This window comes from Sorghum bicolor, chromosome 6 (genome assembly GCF_000003195.3).
Source record: "Sorghum bicolor cultivar BTx623 chromosome 6, Sorghum_bicolor_NCBIv3, whole genome shotgun sequence".
Classification (NCBI taxonomy): domain Eukaryota; kingdom Viridiplantae; phylum Streptophyta; class Magnoliopsida; order Poales; family Poaceae; genus Sorghum; species Sorghum bicolor.
Genome location: NC_012875.2, coordinates 2,311,288 through 2,326,557, shown reverse-complemented (window position 1 = coordinate 2,326,557; position 15,270 = coordinate 2,311,288). Strand labels below are relative to the sequence as shown.

General features: G+C 43.6%; 2 protein-coding genes across 2 annotated transcripts; one reads left to right on the top strand and one right to left on the bottom strand.

Moving 5' to 3' along the window:
- LOC8083386 lies at positions 500-2,748 on the bottom strand. Its single transcript, XM_021463952.1, has 2 exons — positions 2,715-2,748; positions 500-2,246 (listed from the first exon to the last, which is right to left on the bottom strand). The coding sequence occupies exon 2, from the start codon at positions 2,200-2,202 to the stop codon at positions 1,234-1,236; it is 969 nt and encodes a 322-aa protein (XP_021319627.1). The 5' UTR covers positions 2,203-2,246; positions 2,715-2,748; the 3' UTR covers positions 500-1,233.
- LOC8083385 lies at positions 9,585-11,499 on the top strand. The gene is made up of 2 exons (XM_002447419.2): positions 9,585-9,740; positions 9,900-11,499. The coding sequence occupies exon 2, from the start codon at positions 9,900-9,902 to the stop codon at positions 11,433-11,435; it is 1,536 nt and encodes a 511-aa protein (XP_002447464.1). The 5' UTR covers positions 9,585-9,740; the 3' UTR covers positions 11,436-11,499.

Below are 15,270 nucleotides of genomic sequence, written 5' to 3'. Positions count from 1 at the left end.
TTTACCCCTTTTCTCCTCTCCACCAATCTCCATGTTGTTCATCCCTTGATCCGACGACCAAGGATGGCGCCCTAGGCTCGCCGGCCGACTTAGGCAACCCGCCGACGTCCTTGCCCTGACGGGGTCCCTCCCGGGCGAGAGCTTCGATGGTTTCTTTGCTAGTTGGCATGAAAACTAGCCAGTTCTTCGTCAGGCAAGTATGTTGGTTATCCTTTGGTGGTTCAGTAAACCTCTCCGTTCTTCACCGCGAAAGATTGAGATCCTCGCTGCGTTCTTCGGTCCGTAGCGGCCCAGGCGTCCAATGCCCTTTCTGGTGTGTGATTCGGACCACATCCGACGTCAACAGACTGCATATGGCAAAGCTATGGATGATGGCTCGTTTATTCACTCAGTAAGGGCCGAGCATGTCCCTAATCCTGCTCATGCTCAATGGATGGCATACATATATAGGACCACTTCACAGATGCTGAACTGGGCTGGCACCCGCTCAAGCACCACATTTGACAAGAATTGCTACTCTTTATTCTTTAGTGAAATGGCAGATCACCTGCCATTGCCCTCAACCAAAAAAGAAACAAAAAAATAGCAGCATGGAATGCATGCACGGCCATGTCACTTTGTGTCTAGCTAGCTACGACACCACTCATGCTCATGCATGGCTCTTTTACATTTTGAATTCGCAATTAAACATACCCGAAAATCGCTCATCAACAATAATAGTAATCCTCCATACAACAGTAGTCTTGCACACAACTAATGTTTGGGCAAACATCAGGTTCTTTTTTTCGCGAACACGCTTCATCATCAGGTTCCACAGGATCTTGGTGGCAAATCTTTTTCTGTTTTCGTTTCCCGTTGTGTCTAGGGGGCTTGTCATCATCATTTGGCTGTGGTGGATCATCCCCAATCACAAACGTGCCAGCGTGCTCTGCCACAATCCACAGTATGGTTGTGAGCTCACCACCCCGGCCAAGCTGCTTGGCGTGAGAATCCTTGCTACACCGGATGGCCGCATACAGCATCTTATCCACCCACACGTCAAGCATGAGCTCCAGCAGTTCCTCCATCTGATCCTTCTTCACTTTCAACAGCTCGGTGGCAAGCTGATTTCCAACCCAGATAAGAAGCCGATTAGTGTCTGCAGGGACTTGGTTTTTGCCAGACATCTCTTTCTGCAGAACCTCAGCAAGCTTGGCCTTTCTAGATGTGGAACAACAGGGGACGCATTTCTTCTCAACCCATGAGTCCTTCAAAGCTTCGAAGGTGACCTCGAACAAGGAACAAGGAGAAAGCTGCCGCCGTGCCGACCGGCGAGACGAGGCGGAGGAGGTAGCCTCCCCAGGTGTGGACCACGGTGGCCTTGGTGTACAGGACGTCGTACATCAGAGAGGCCTCCATTCCGGCCACCTTGCATACTTCCTTGGCGTCCAATGCAGAGAAGATCTCCCAGCCGATTTTGTAGTTGGGCGAATCCTTCTCAACGGAGGAATCAGCCATGGCACGACGGCCACAAGCCAGGAACTGAGTGTGAGCATAGATCAGCAGGAGAGTCGTCTCTTCTTCTTCTTTCCCATGACGATGTTGCCTTGAGCTTGAGGAGATCACTACATGACCTAGAGACTCGCCGTCGCCGGTGCTTGTCTTCTGCCTGCTGTCGTCGCCGGAGTGCCATAGGTTGTCAATGTTGCATCGCAGTTGGGTGATCACCTTCTCCATGTACCTGGCTACACCTAGGGCTAACATGATGGAGGCCGCGGAGCGAAGAACCCCACTGTTACAAAGGTATATGTACTTGAACATGACATACAAGCCTTGTGCTATGTTCCATAGTGCCTTGCCGACCTTGCGCCAGGAGAGCTTGCCGTCCTCGAGAGCGAAGGCGGCGATGTTGTCCGGGCCAGCCAGATGGAGGAGGAGGAATGGTGCCCAGAAGGAGACCAGCTGCTGCTCGTGTGCTGAGGTCGACGTGCAGCAGGTGCTGCTGCTGATGCTGAGATGGGTGAGGGCGTACTCCGTGACTTTTGGTTGGACCTGGTACACCGCCCACAGCAACAACATAGCAAAGGGATACTTGTTGTGCCGGCGAGTCTCGGCGGAGAGCATGAGGATTGATGTCAAGAACAAGCTGGCAAGAGTCGCCAGCCGAAGCGCCCAATCATCGAACCAATCAATGATTTTCCAAACGAGTGAGAGTTCCTCCATTATCAAGCTGATGACGAAATGGCGATGCAAGCCCCAATAACAAGCTACAGACACAAACAACATGTATGTATGTATGATCAGATACATGCATGCATCTGCATTCCAATAAGTATCAGCTGCGTTCCAATCCGGAACAGAATTCTAGCTAGCTATAATCACCAGTATATAGCCATCTGCAAACAAACATGTACTTGAAACAAATAGTATTGGCGAACTGCCGAACAGAAAGTAGCAGAGCATCTCAGCCAGCACGTCTCCTGCCATGCATCCTTTCAAGTGAAAAACTATGTTTTAACGACGACAAAAACAATAATAATAATATTAATAATGTGCCATGAAACTCTTCTTCTCAGTCATCCTTACTTTACTCTTCTGAGTTGTTTGGTAACGAGCTGAAACGAAATGCTTCTTTTTTCTGGTTGACAAATAAACGAGTGCTACAATATACCTTCTATATATATCAAACTACAGTAGATGAGCAGTGAAAGGGAAGTTGAAGGACTAGAGCTTACCGAGCTGCCGATGAGCAATGCAAGAGAGGAATACCTCCGCAGGTGGACGGGGGGACGGTTATATATATACAGTGAGCGAAGGTGTTTGGATGTAGCGAATAAAGTTTAAGAGGTGTTACATCGGATTTTACATGGAATGTCACGCGGGTTAGTCAGATAATAATAATAATAATAATAATAATAATAATAATAATAATAATAATAATAATAATAATAATAATAATAATAATAATAAACAAATTACAGCATCCTTTAGTAATCTGCAAAATGAATTTATTAAGCTTAATTAATTAATATGCTAATGATGAATTTCGATTAGTTAGGCTTAATAAATTCGTCTACCGAGGAATGTATAATTTGTTCTATAATTAGTATTCCAACAACTCATGTGACGTCCAATGTGAGACCCCTACATGCATCCAAAGACCCAGAGCTAAGCCTTGTGCGACGCGCGCATGTTGGATCCATCACATCTTGATAATTTGGTGCTCGTACAGAACTCAGAACATTAGAATTAGTAGGGAGATACTCCATCCGTCCCTTTTTAATTATCGTTTGTGCTTTCTAAAAAACAGCTGACGACAATTATATATTAAAAATATTAATATTTATAATATATAATTAGTATCATTAGAAAGATATTTGAATCTAGTTTTTTAACAAATTTATTTGGATATACAAATATTGCACGTATTTTTTACAAATCGAGTCAAACTCATGACACGTATATCAACGGCGACAATTAAAAAGGAAGAGAGGTAATATCTTGTATCTGCTCCCTCATGAAAAGGACGGAAACTGCTGTACAAGAGAGTAAAGGTTGGCTAGCGCGCATGTTGGATCCATCACATCTTGATAATTGGTGCTCGTACAGAACTTCTAGCACATGAGAATGATAGATATCTTTCTTGTATCTACTCCCTGATGAGATGGGGAAAGGACTGGAACTACTGTACAAGAGAGCAGTGGCGGAGGCAAAGCTCCGGCAGCTGCCAAAGTTGGTACAGAATACGTAATATAAATATATGTGAAATATATACATCAATACATTATTCAGGCTGCTATATTGGTTCTTATATAAACTCTGCCACACTTAAAAGGTTTTTCGCCTCCGCCGTGCAAGAGAGTAAAGGCTGGCTCGCCTGCATGTTGGATCCATCACATCTTGATAATTGGTGCTCGTACAGAACTCGGCACATGAGAATGAGGGAGATATCTTGTATCTACTCCCTGATGAGATGGTGAAAGGACTGGAACTGCTGTACAGGAGAGTAAAGGCATGACATGTATGGAACGTAGGGTCTCTTTCAAGAGTGTGTAGTTGGGGTACGACGATATAATGATCATCTCTCTCCCTCTCCCTCCAGTTCCACCAATGGAACTATGGAAGGAACGCCGATGTGCATGCATTGACTGGGCCACCGTGGCCAATAATAAGGTCCCCAAGCACCAGAGGAGGATGGCAAGCTCTCGGCACAGCCACGAAACAGCTCAGGCGGGCCGACAACCCGCACAAGCCACATGAGTAAATGAGTAAATGGAAATGTTTTTTTTAAAAGATCAGAAAAGGTGAGTTTTTACGTATTAAAAGTGATTATCTATTACTACATTCTATGTTTTTTTTTTCAAATGACGCTATATGAAACTTCTCATGGAGAATGGGGTCTTAAAGAATTAGGTATCAGCTATAGATGATTTTGGCAACTTGGCACGACATTCTGTCCATTAAATCACATCTCTACCACATATAATATACCGCTTGTGAACTTTACTATAGCCACACCAACAACTATATCCCCCACAGTCATGCATAATCCTACAACCACCGAAAAAATGCATACAAAGCCAACTCATCTTTCAAATGAATGGACATGATTCATCTCTAATCTTTTCTTTTCCTTACTCACTCAGATCTAATGGATAAGATTAGTCGGACCAAATCACTCATCACTCATCGGCTAATCCCACCCACCACGCGCAGACTCCCCAACGTGACTCTCTCTCTCTCTCTCTCCGAGGCCACCCTATCTCCCGTGCCATTACTCCACCAAAACCGAGGACGCAACCAGAGCCGCACGCCGCCGCCACCTCAGCCGCACGCCGCACACGCGGCAGCCCGGATCCTCGCCCCTCCCCTTCTCCTCACCCTCCTCCCTTGGCCGCCGCCTGACAACAACGGCGGCTGCTCCCACCGCCGCAGCCCGTCCGACCGTGATTCTCAGACCTTCTTTAGCATTGTCGCGAGCTCATGAGGGCGCCACCCGTACCGCGGCCGCTGTCCTCACCGCCGCAGTTGCCATTCCTGCCTCCGTGGTCGTCGTCTAGGCCGTCGTCCTTGCCGTCGTGGTTGGCCACCATTCCCACTGCGCGCTCGTCGGGGTTGCCATACCCACCCGAGCCGCCACAACAGTTCTGGCAGCTGTGGCCTCTCCCTCTCATTGGCTTGTCGCTGCAGCTAATCGGAGGACACATGTGAGTAAATCTCCTCGCCTTCTCCATCCTCTACTTGATTCCTCCCATCGACTCCCTCCTCCTCTGCGATGATTCTCTGCCAGCGAGTATGAGGTCCTTTGGATCCAGTAGCGACGAGGTTGAGGAAGACATGTCGTGGTGAGATCTAGATGGGCTCAATGTTGTGCTCTCCATCATCAATCTTCTGCAGTCAGGACTGAGTTTTTTCTGTTATTTGAATGCAACTATGTTGAATGTAACTTGGCGCCTCTCGATTCTTACAGGTATATGCAGATTCTTGTTCAAACTCTCCTTAAATTTTGTGGAAGGGCAAAAAGCATAGGAATCTAGTTTGAAGCAACATGTAGTCATCTTTATCTGTATTTTTTATCCGTGTGCATTTGTGTTTTTTCGTATTCAGGTGGGACATAAGCCTTGGAGGTGTTCATGATATTGGATAGTCACCAGGAAGCCAACATATGCCATTTTGCTTTTGATAAGATGATGATAAGGCATTTTGTAGTTAATCAAGTTAGATTGTGGAAGCAAACATATGGCTTGTGCCTACCATTTAACCTAGCTAGGTTGTGTGTGTCGGATGATAGAACTGTCATGGATCAGAATCTTAGATGATTAAACATGATGTGTGTTGCTAAATGTTGGCTTTAATGAAACTTGAGATATTGTTTTCTAATGTTGTGTTTCATGAGTGCTATAGGCAGCAATGGATGTATGTGTTGCTTAATAATGTGACATGTTATGGATGTTTATTAGGTTTGAAATCTGCTTAATATGAAATTAATATTTTATATAATAGTGTCAGTTCACTGTGACTGATTATTGGTCGCTAAAACATTTGATATTGTCAAACGATTGGTTGCTAAAATGTTTGACAGATGATCGGTCGCTATAAATATGTGTGTCGGTCGCTATAACTTATAGCGACCGTTTTGGAGATGCTATACTTTGGCTATGGTACAGTGATCACCAACTATTCCTGAATCACCGCGCTGCTAACCAAGAATTATTGCCATCTTACTGCCCTTCATGGAAATCCCCACCATGTTCTACACGATGTGAAATTTTACGAACGTGGATGCTTATCTTGGCTCTCCGTGGTTTCATATTACTAGGAAGCATGCCCATGCGTTGCTATGCATGGGACAACAAAAAAAATATTAAAATACATAGATCGCACAATAATATAACAACATTATAAAATTAAGCACCGACATGAAAATGATATTTAATCAAAAAAGTAAAGTTCCTAAAATTAACATAGTCACGGTTTGCTATGGGACAACAAAAAAATTATATTAAAATACATAGATCGCACAATAATATAACAATATTATAAAATTAAGCACTGGCATGAAAATGATATTTAATCAAAAAAGCAAAGTTTCTAAAATTAACATATATAGTCACGGTAGCACATTGGCAACTAGATTGTATGTACTAATAACTAATACTCATTGTATGAAAATGATATTTAATAAAAAAAGCAAAGTTCCTAAAATTAACATAGTCACGGTATAGCACATTGGTAACTCGACTGTACCTACTAATAACTAATACCCATTGTTCATTCTTAGACTTATCAAATACCATGACTACCAGACGTCTATACAATGGCAATGTCCTTGAAAATTACACAAATGTTAAACAGAGGCTCTAGTAGATAATTTCTAATAGCATATATAACACCAATACTTGGTTTCTACATATAGTGAGATAAGATAAATATATGCTTGTTTCACAAACAGAACATTTCCTCTGATTACAAACAGAATAGATTAAGCTGGTCTCTGGACGTCAGGGACCAGAATAGGCACTACTGCTTCAATCTTCAATCTTTCAGTCCTAATGGCTGTCCAGAAGAAAGCCTCTTCGACCTTGCCTTCTTAGCCTTTTCAATGTAATCTTGAAGTGTGAATGCTTTCAACTGTCGTCATCATGGCACTGAATTTGAACTACAGTTCTGGAAAAAGGTGAGAAAAATTTAGGCAAGGGTGTAACATGATTTGCACCATCGATATGTTGTGCACACTGAGTTTGAACTATAGTTCATCAAAAAAATACATCACAATGATGTTGAAAATTACAGCACAATGATGTCCCAACGATCGATGGCTTCTGCTTCATACCTAACAAACCTCACCTGGCCATCAGTTGCTTAGCTCCTGATCATCTAGCCCCCCAAGGCAGCAGCGCCCTCCCTCAACTCATGTTGGAGATGCATTGGTAGTGCAGCCGTGCCAACACGTGAAGGCTCATGGCGAGGTTGACCTCTGTTCCTCATTAAAGATTGTCAATCATCCTCTAAATTAGTAATTTCTTTTTGCTATCTGAATCAGTAAAGTAAAGAGCATTTGGTCTTCAGAAAGTATATTCAAAATTAACTAAGGCAAGGCATCAGTACTTCCACAATCTTATTACAGAAACTTCTAAAAAGATTCATTCAATTAGCATATGTAGAAAAAATAAGCTTACTTATATGATCCAGGCCACCTAATAATATGTATACTTACCAGCCTGGAACACCACCGTAGAACACATCTACAGATTTGATCGCAAGCAAGCTACAGCCAAAACTCTGATATACTACAATTTTATTATGCATGAGTATTATTTTTAGATTGTTAATTCTCGGTTTATGAGTCCACTTAGTCTATATGTTAATTCTCGGTTTATGAGGCCCCAACTTAATTGCTTAATCATACATTAGTATTATTTTTAGATTGCATTTTTTAGTTCTTGCTTGTGTTTTTTGATTCACAGGCAAGTGTTAGCATTCTCGAAGAGGTCAAACAAATAGTGATATAGTTGATAACCAGAGAAGACGTGGTGATAAGATTACAAGGTATAGATTTTGTGATCTAAAACTGGATCGGTGTGTCAAGTCTCTACCAAATCAATAGTTATCTAACTAACAGAAGGAGACCTCATTCCCATCAAAGGTTGTCTAAACTGTCCCTATTTTCAGATGATGAAGAGCCCTCTCACCTTTAAATTGTTCTTCTAAAGTGGTCTTCGCCATTTAGCTCCAGTGGCGGAGCCAGAATTTAAACATTGGGTATTCCCTTACGAGTGTTTAGTGGACCGCGCACTCAACTGTAGTCTCTAATTTCATGACTGACGTGCGCTCTCGCCGATCACCATGTAGGTGTAGGGTACATGCAGCGCGCTGCACGCCCTGTGCCGCCAGGAGCACCGAACACCGGCAACCAACAATAATGCCGCCACCACGTCATGCTGACTAGAGTTAGAGATTTAGACATCTATGAAATTGCCTCTCACTCATGTCTCGTTTACTCACACGAAAGAATACTTTATTATACATGTTGCTATGTGTATATTCCGATTTATCTTAGAAAAGAGTTTGGAAGCAAAATATGATTTGTTCGATATTTAGCGGCATGAGTCAATATGTATATGGTCTGGAGATAAATAATTAGGTTCTAATTTGAAGAAATAACAAAGTAGAATAATTTTGACAATCGAACTAATATAGAACCTGTGTGGAAAAAAGGAATACAAGGATATACTAAAAAAATGAGAGAGAAACCTTATTAGCTTCTTAATATAGAAATGCTAATATATTAAATATACATATATATAAATATATCTATATATATACTTAGTACATAAAAAAGTTGGGTATTCCTGGGAATACCAGGAATACCCTCTGTATCCGCCTATGTTTAGCTCCAAGATGATTTACAAAGGAGGAAGAGGAAGATGTCTGCCACTACAAATAAAATTCATTATCTCTTGAAATAACTTTTGTAGTAGTGGATAGCTATTGGTGTTGATGATGATTATAGTCTAACAAACTGTGGACAAGATATTCCTATTATCATGAGAATCTTTTTTCTAGTACGTCTAGGGAGAATTAACATACGGCTTCTATTGGAAGCATCTACGTAATAGTAATATCAATAAGATGTAAGCTATGCAACAATATTTCACTACACCTTCCTTGTGACAATATTAAGTTGGAGTTGTAATCAAAGTTTGGCTAAATTCATATGGATTCACAAAAAAAATGTAGATATAGGTAAAGTATATACACGATTTCTATATCCATCTGAGTGCTTTTTTGGATGTTCATGTAGGAGACTCAATCCATGTGTTGGAGTGTGTTGATGTGATATTTAGTTCAAATTCCACACTAACCCACCTCAATACACAAGGATTGAGTGGGATACATTTGTATCCAAACAATGTGATCCACTAACAGCCTTATCACTCCTGGCTGGCATTGTCAGACTAGCTTGATGCAGATCAACGAGTTGTTACATACTTACCACCACAAGTTGGAATTAAATTTGGCTAGTGGGCACATGTTTGAGTTTATCTGTATTTATCCACCTAATCTCCTGCAGGCTCCAAGCTGATGCACACTGAGCACATGAGTCGGACCACCATGTAGATTTACTTCTTAATTACTCATGTCTTTTTGCCTGTCTCCTCTCGTTGAGTGTCAAGGGTCAACACTGCTTGCTCTCATAGTCACATACTCATCATCGTCTGGTGATCTCTTAATTTGTTGGAAAGAAGCGATCCAGGAAGGTACGTACATACTGCTACTACACACTGCCACTTCGTGATCTTCTCTAGAACTCGATCTCGACTCCTTTATGTATCTGATGGCTTCTCCTAGATGTTATACTCCGTATCATTTTGCATGAACGACATGGACTCCTGTATGTATCTGATGGCTTCTCCTAGATGTTCCATGTATGCAAGCGTGCCATAATGGACTCTTGGGTGGCTAGCCCGGACGAGGAGAAAGAAGACGATCATCAGAACTCTTGGGAGGAGAATCATCCAGCTGAGACGAAGACGAACCAGCAGAGCTTGGAGATTGAGTTGGATATCAAGACAGAACTGAAGAGCTACAAGGGCCTGGGCATGTGGACACTGATGGAGATGGAGCTATCTCTGATGTACGACCTCTTGTACACCAAGGCAGGTATGATCTACACTTGGCATGGCTACGGCATCCGTGTCGCTACCTCCGTCGCCGCTGCCGCCTCGTTCCTGCTCTTCCAGTTCAGTAGCAAAGATGGTTTCAGCAGAGTTGATGTTGCGGTTTCATATACCTTGTTGTCTGGGGCATTGATCTTGGAGACGGCATCGCTGCTGAGAGCTCTAGGGTCGACCTGGACATATGCCTTCTTGTGCAACACGACGTGGAGTTGGCTCCGGTACACAGCACTCTGCAGTGGCAGGTGGGATCGCCTCCGATGGTTTTTCAAGATAATCACGGGAAGAAACGGCCTGTACAACAGATCGCCGCGAAGGTGGTCTGGCAAGATTGGGCAACACAACATGCTGCATGCTTGCAGCCGCCGCAAGAGAGCGTACAAGTCACTGCTCGGCAGATTGGCAAGGATGCTAGGATACGAGGATTGGTTCATCAGGTACCATTTCTCGAGGACAATGGAGCTTTCACAAGACCTAAAGCACCAGCTGTTCGAGTACACAAGGCACCTAACAGGAAGGGGTCGATTGAACATGCAGGGTGTGATAAGGAAGAATTGGGGTGAAGAGGCATTTGAATATTGGAAGGAGATGGACCTGTACTATTCTCTCGCAACAAGAGGAAGGAACAATTACCTTGGAGTTGAGTTCCAAGAGGGCGTCATCATTTGGCACATTGCTACAGATATTTTCATCGCCAATAGCAGAGGAGAAGACGATGCAGGAGATGCAGACCTAGTGAGGGATATCCGGACGCTGTCCAACTACATGGTTTTCCTCATGGTGGACAGCCCCAACATGCTACCAGGGCTTGCTCAGAGCATGTTGTACCGGCAAACCTGTGATAATCTGGAGGAAATACGAAAGCACAATCCAGATCGACATAAAAAGGATGTGTGCACCAAGATTAAGGAATTCTTCAGACTACATGACGACCCCAATTCAAACGGATTGATGCACGTAGACGGCCTTGCTGACATGCTATCCAAGGAGCCACCACTCAGCCTTACTATGCCTCGCCTCTATTTTTCCTACAGAGTTGCTGGAAAGCTACACGACAGGATGAAGGAGAAGGACAGAGGAAGAGCGGACATGTTGCAACTACTCTTCTATGTGTGGATGGATTTTCTTGTGTATGCGGCCAATAAATGCAGCAGGGAGTCCCATGCCAAGAAGCTCAGCAATGGTGGTGGGTTGACTACTATCTTGTGGCTTATGATAGATTACCTTCACCGCAAAGCTAATGCTGCACACGAGAAGAGGCGCCGGGGTGGGGTTTAATTATATTGTTATGTATGTGTCCTAATTGTTGTACACAAATCTGGTTGTGTCTAAAACAGGATCTCCCCTCCAATCAGTTTTATTGAATCTATAATGTACCAATAATTACACCTTGGTTGAAAGAGATACAGAAAATACAGTACTGCAGTTTTTTTACAATAGAGACAACTGTCACAGACTCTGCTCCTTCCGCCTCTATAAATTGGCGATTTATAGAGACGGAAGACCAGCTGTCTCTAGTAATTAGATTTATAGAGGTGGCTAAAAAAACAGATGCCTCTATAAATCAATCTGCAGAGGCAGCTGGTCTATAAGTATGACCATTTTGACCTGGCAGAGTATGAGTCCATGGTGGCAGCCATTGAGGATGACAAATTCTATGTGCCCGGTGCACACTCCATGTTCAATGTATGCAAGCGTGCCATAGTGGACTCTTGGGTGACAGCCAGCGTAGACAAGGAGAAAGAGGATGCTCATCAGAGCTCTTACTGGAACTGGGAGGAGAAGTAGCTTCCAGCTGAGACAAACCAACAGAGCTTGGAGATTCAGTTGGATATCAAGATAGAACTGAATAGCCACAAGGCCATGGTCATGTGGACACTGATGTACGACCTCCTGTACACCAAGGCAGGTATAATCCACACCTGGCCTAGCTACAGCATCCTTGTCGCCTCCTCCCTCGCCGCCGCCGCCTCATTCCTGCTCTTTCAGTTTAGTACCAAAGATGGTCATGGTAGAGTTGATGTTGCCATTTCATATGCATACCTTGTTGTCTTGGGATTTCCTCCTAGAGACAACATCACTGCTGGGAGTGCTAGGATGCCAGAAATGGTGGATCAGGTACCATTACTCTGGCACTGGGGAATTTTTAGATGATCTGAAGCACCTATTGTTCGAGTACACAGAGCGCCTAACTAGAAGGTAGTCAATGAACATACAGGGTGTGATCAGAAAGTCCTAGGGTCGGCATGCGTTTGAGCTAGAGCAGGAGATGTGTCTGTACAATTTTTTAATGAACATAACATCAATTACCTTGGAGTTGAGTTCCAAGATAGCATCATCATTTGGCACATTGCAACAGATGTTTTCATTGCCAAGAGCCATGGAGAAGATGCTCATCATGCACAAGACCTAGTGAAGGCTATCAGGATGTTGTCCAACTATATCATTGTGAACACAAGGTTGATATGTGCCCTTGTGATTCATTTTGTGATGAGTGATTGTCAACGTGATCCATGACCAAGATTGAGTTGATGACTAACCTTTGCTGTGACTGTAAGTTGGGTATGCAACATGTCTCTTGACTTGTGGTGTGCAGGTGTGGAGCTCGGACGCGGTGGTCGACGGCGAGGTGAAGGTCAAGTAGAGACGTGTTGTGCCGATGGACCTGGAGGGCTAAAGGGTGGATGTGAGGCTTAGACTGACAGACCAGGAGGCCAGGTGACCAGCCGCAGTGGCTGACATCTAAGACATCGACAAGTGCAAGTGTACATGGGAGTGACCGTGTTGACCAAGTCAAGACGGTGAACGTGTGAGTCGAGCGAGGCTTAGGAAGACTTGGTGGGCCGACTGATCGAGGACGGTGGTGACATGTGTCGAGTGGCAGGGGACACGTATCAAGTACGCTACTTGCGGCCAGTTTGGTGGTTTGGCCCTCAAAACCACCGATCGCTGGTTCCACGGGTTTAGGACTCAAAACCAGGGCGGAGGTTTGTTGATGGTTGTTAACCATCAATTTATATGTCAACCAAGGAGAGGAAAGGGGATAAAAACTGAACATCACTATAGACTTAGGGTTTTCACTGACAATTTCCATGAGTTTTGGTGAATGTCCGTTTCTACAGGGGGTTGTCGAAAATTAACCAAAAGAGGTCCACATGTCAGATTTACATAGAGAGAAGACTCGATCGTTAACTCTAAAACAATCTAGAAGACTCAAGAAGGCAGCACCCCTTAGCTAGGGCCCACCTAGCAGAGTGCCCGGGTGAGCGCCCGAGCCCTAGGGGCGGCTGCCCGGCTACTGCCTCCACCGACTTTGAGGAGTAATTTTGGCCATCAATTTAGTTCGGTTTGATCCGAGGGCTGTGGTGCTTCCTAGGGGTCTATAAATACAAGCCTAATCCCCCTGGAGAGGGGAGAATATCATTATTATTATTTGATGATTAGAGGTAGCCATCATTAGAGCCAGGGATTAGAGATGTCTTCATCACAGAATTAGAATAGCTACTCCAAATCTTCATCTTCTACATAGGTTTAGATTAGATAGAGGAAGAGTCGGGCGCTTGTGCTCGGATTTCCGGATCATCATCATCAAAGATTGGTATTATCTTGTATTTCTTATGACTTTATTCTAAATATCATTATGCTTCTATCTATTATGTTCCTAGTTTATTCTAGTTCTACATTTGATATAGTTATGATTGGTGATGAGTTTATGTATATGTTTGTAAAGCGCTTAGCTCTCTTTGCGGGAGGGTTAAATGATAGTGTTTGGTCGAAAACCGGGCGAAGACATAGAAAAATAATGTAATGCAAGGGAGACACATGCACACATATTCGAAAACCACATATTTCATTAATTCTTTCTTGAATACACAAAATATATGATCAAGAAAAAAATTATCTTCTTCCGTCTTCAGCGTCATGCTTAAAGAGAGGTCTAACTTGTAGAGAAAAATTGCGTAGTTCGCCGATTCCCGGGGCCTGTTAGGCGCGTCCGGTTAATTACATCCGCAAGACGAGCTTGCAGAAAACCTCCGATTAAGCTGCGCTTTATGGTCGTCAAATATTTAATTGATCGCCGTCATAGCCATATGCGATATATGACATAATGATTATGGGTGGCTCTATGTCGCCGAAACTCGATCGTGACATCGCCATCGCCACGTCGGAGTAATAAACGGAATATGTTAATAAAGGGGTGACTTTCGCCTCGTCGGTGCCCAGAGTTCCGTCTAGCCTTGTCGGTACTAGACGCAAATAGTAGAAATCCACCAAAAAATCAATTAGCGGCAAAGTATTGCTTGAACGATGCTTTCTCATCACGAGATCAAATCGACAGCCTCCCGGTGTTACTTGCGCTAATTCGAGCGTAACACCATATTTGGGCGCAACGACTTTTATATGTAGAAGCAGCATGGATAATCATCATTAGGCAAATTGCTATCCAAATCAGCACGACAAGGTGGCTCAGTAGATGATCATCATGGGAAAATTATCATCGTGATACAATAGAGCCCAAAAAACTAGCTCAAACTCATAATCACGAACGGTCACTATTAGGTACTTTGCTATTCATATCGAACAATAGTGGATGCAACCTGCATAGTTGATGGCAAATTGGCCTTCTACAAGACGCACAGCTTCGCATACAGGTGTCGACTGAAATTGCCCTCCGGGGATTCGCAGAGCCTTTTAAAAAAATTTATACGATCAGGTATGCATCACGTGGAGCAATAGCAGGCGTGGCCAACTATTTCTCATATGGCCTCCCGATATGTACACATGTGCATATGTGTCTCCCAGACATGTGTAATTGTAGAATTATTAATAGCAGCTCTCATCATGAGATAGTATGCCCGAACAAGAGTTGCTCATATGATTGAATCGACAGCCTCTCGGCATCAATATTTTGTAACGAAACGAGGCGTTCTCATCTCGTATCTTGACTTTTCATTATTACGACAAGCGGGAGTTTCCCATCTTACACGCTGCGACGAGCGGGTCTCCGTCTCGTGCGTCTTGCCTTTTATCATTACGAAAAGCGCGAACTTTCTCGTCTCGAGCACTGCAACGAGCAGAAATTTCCATCTCGCGCACCCCCTCTTTTACCATC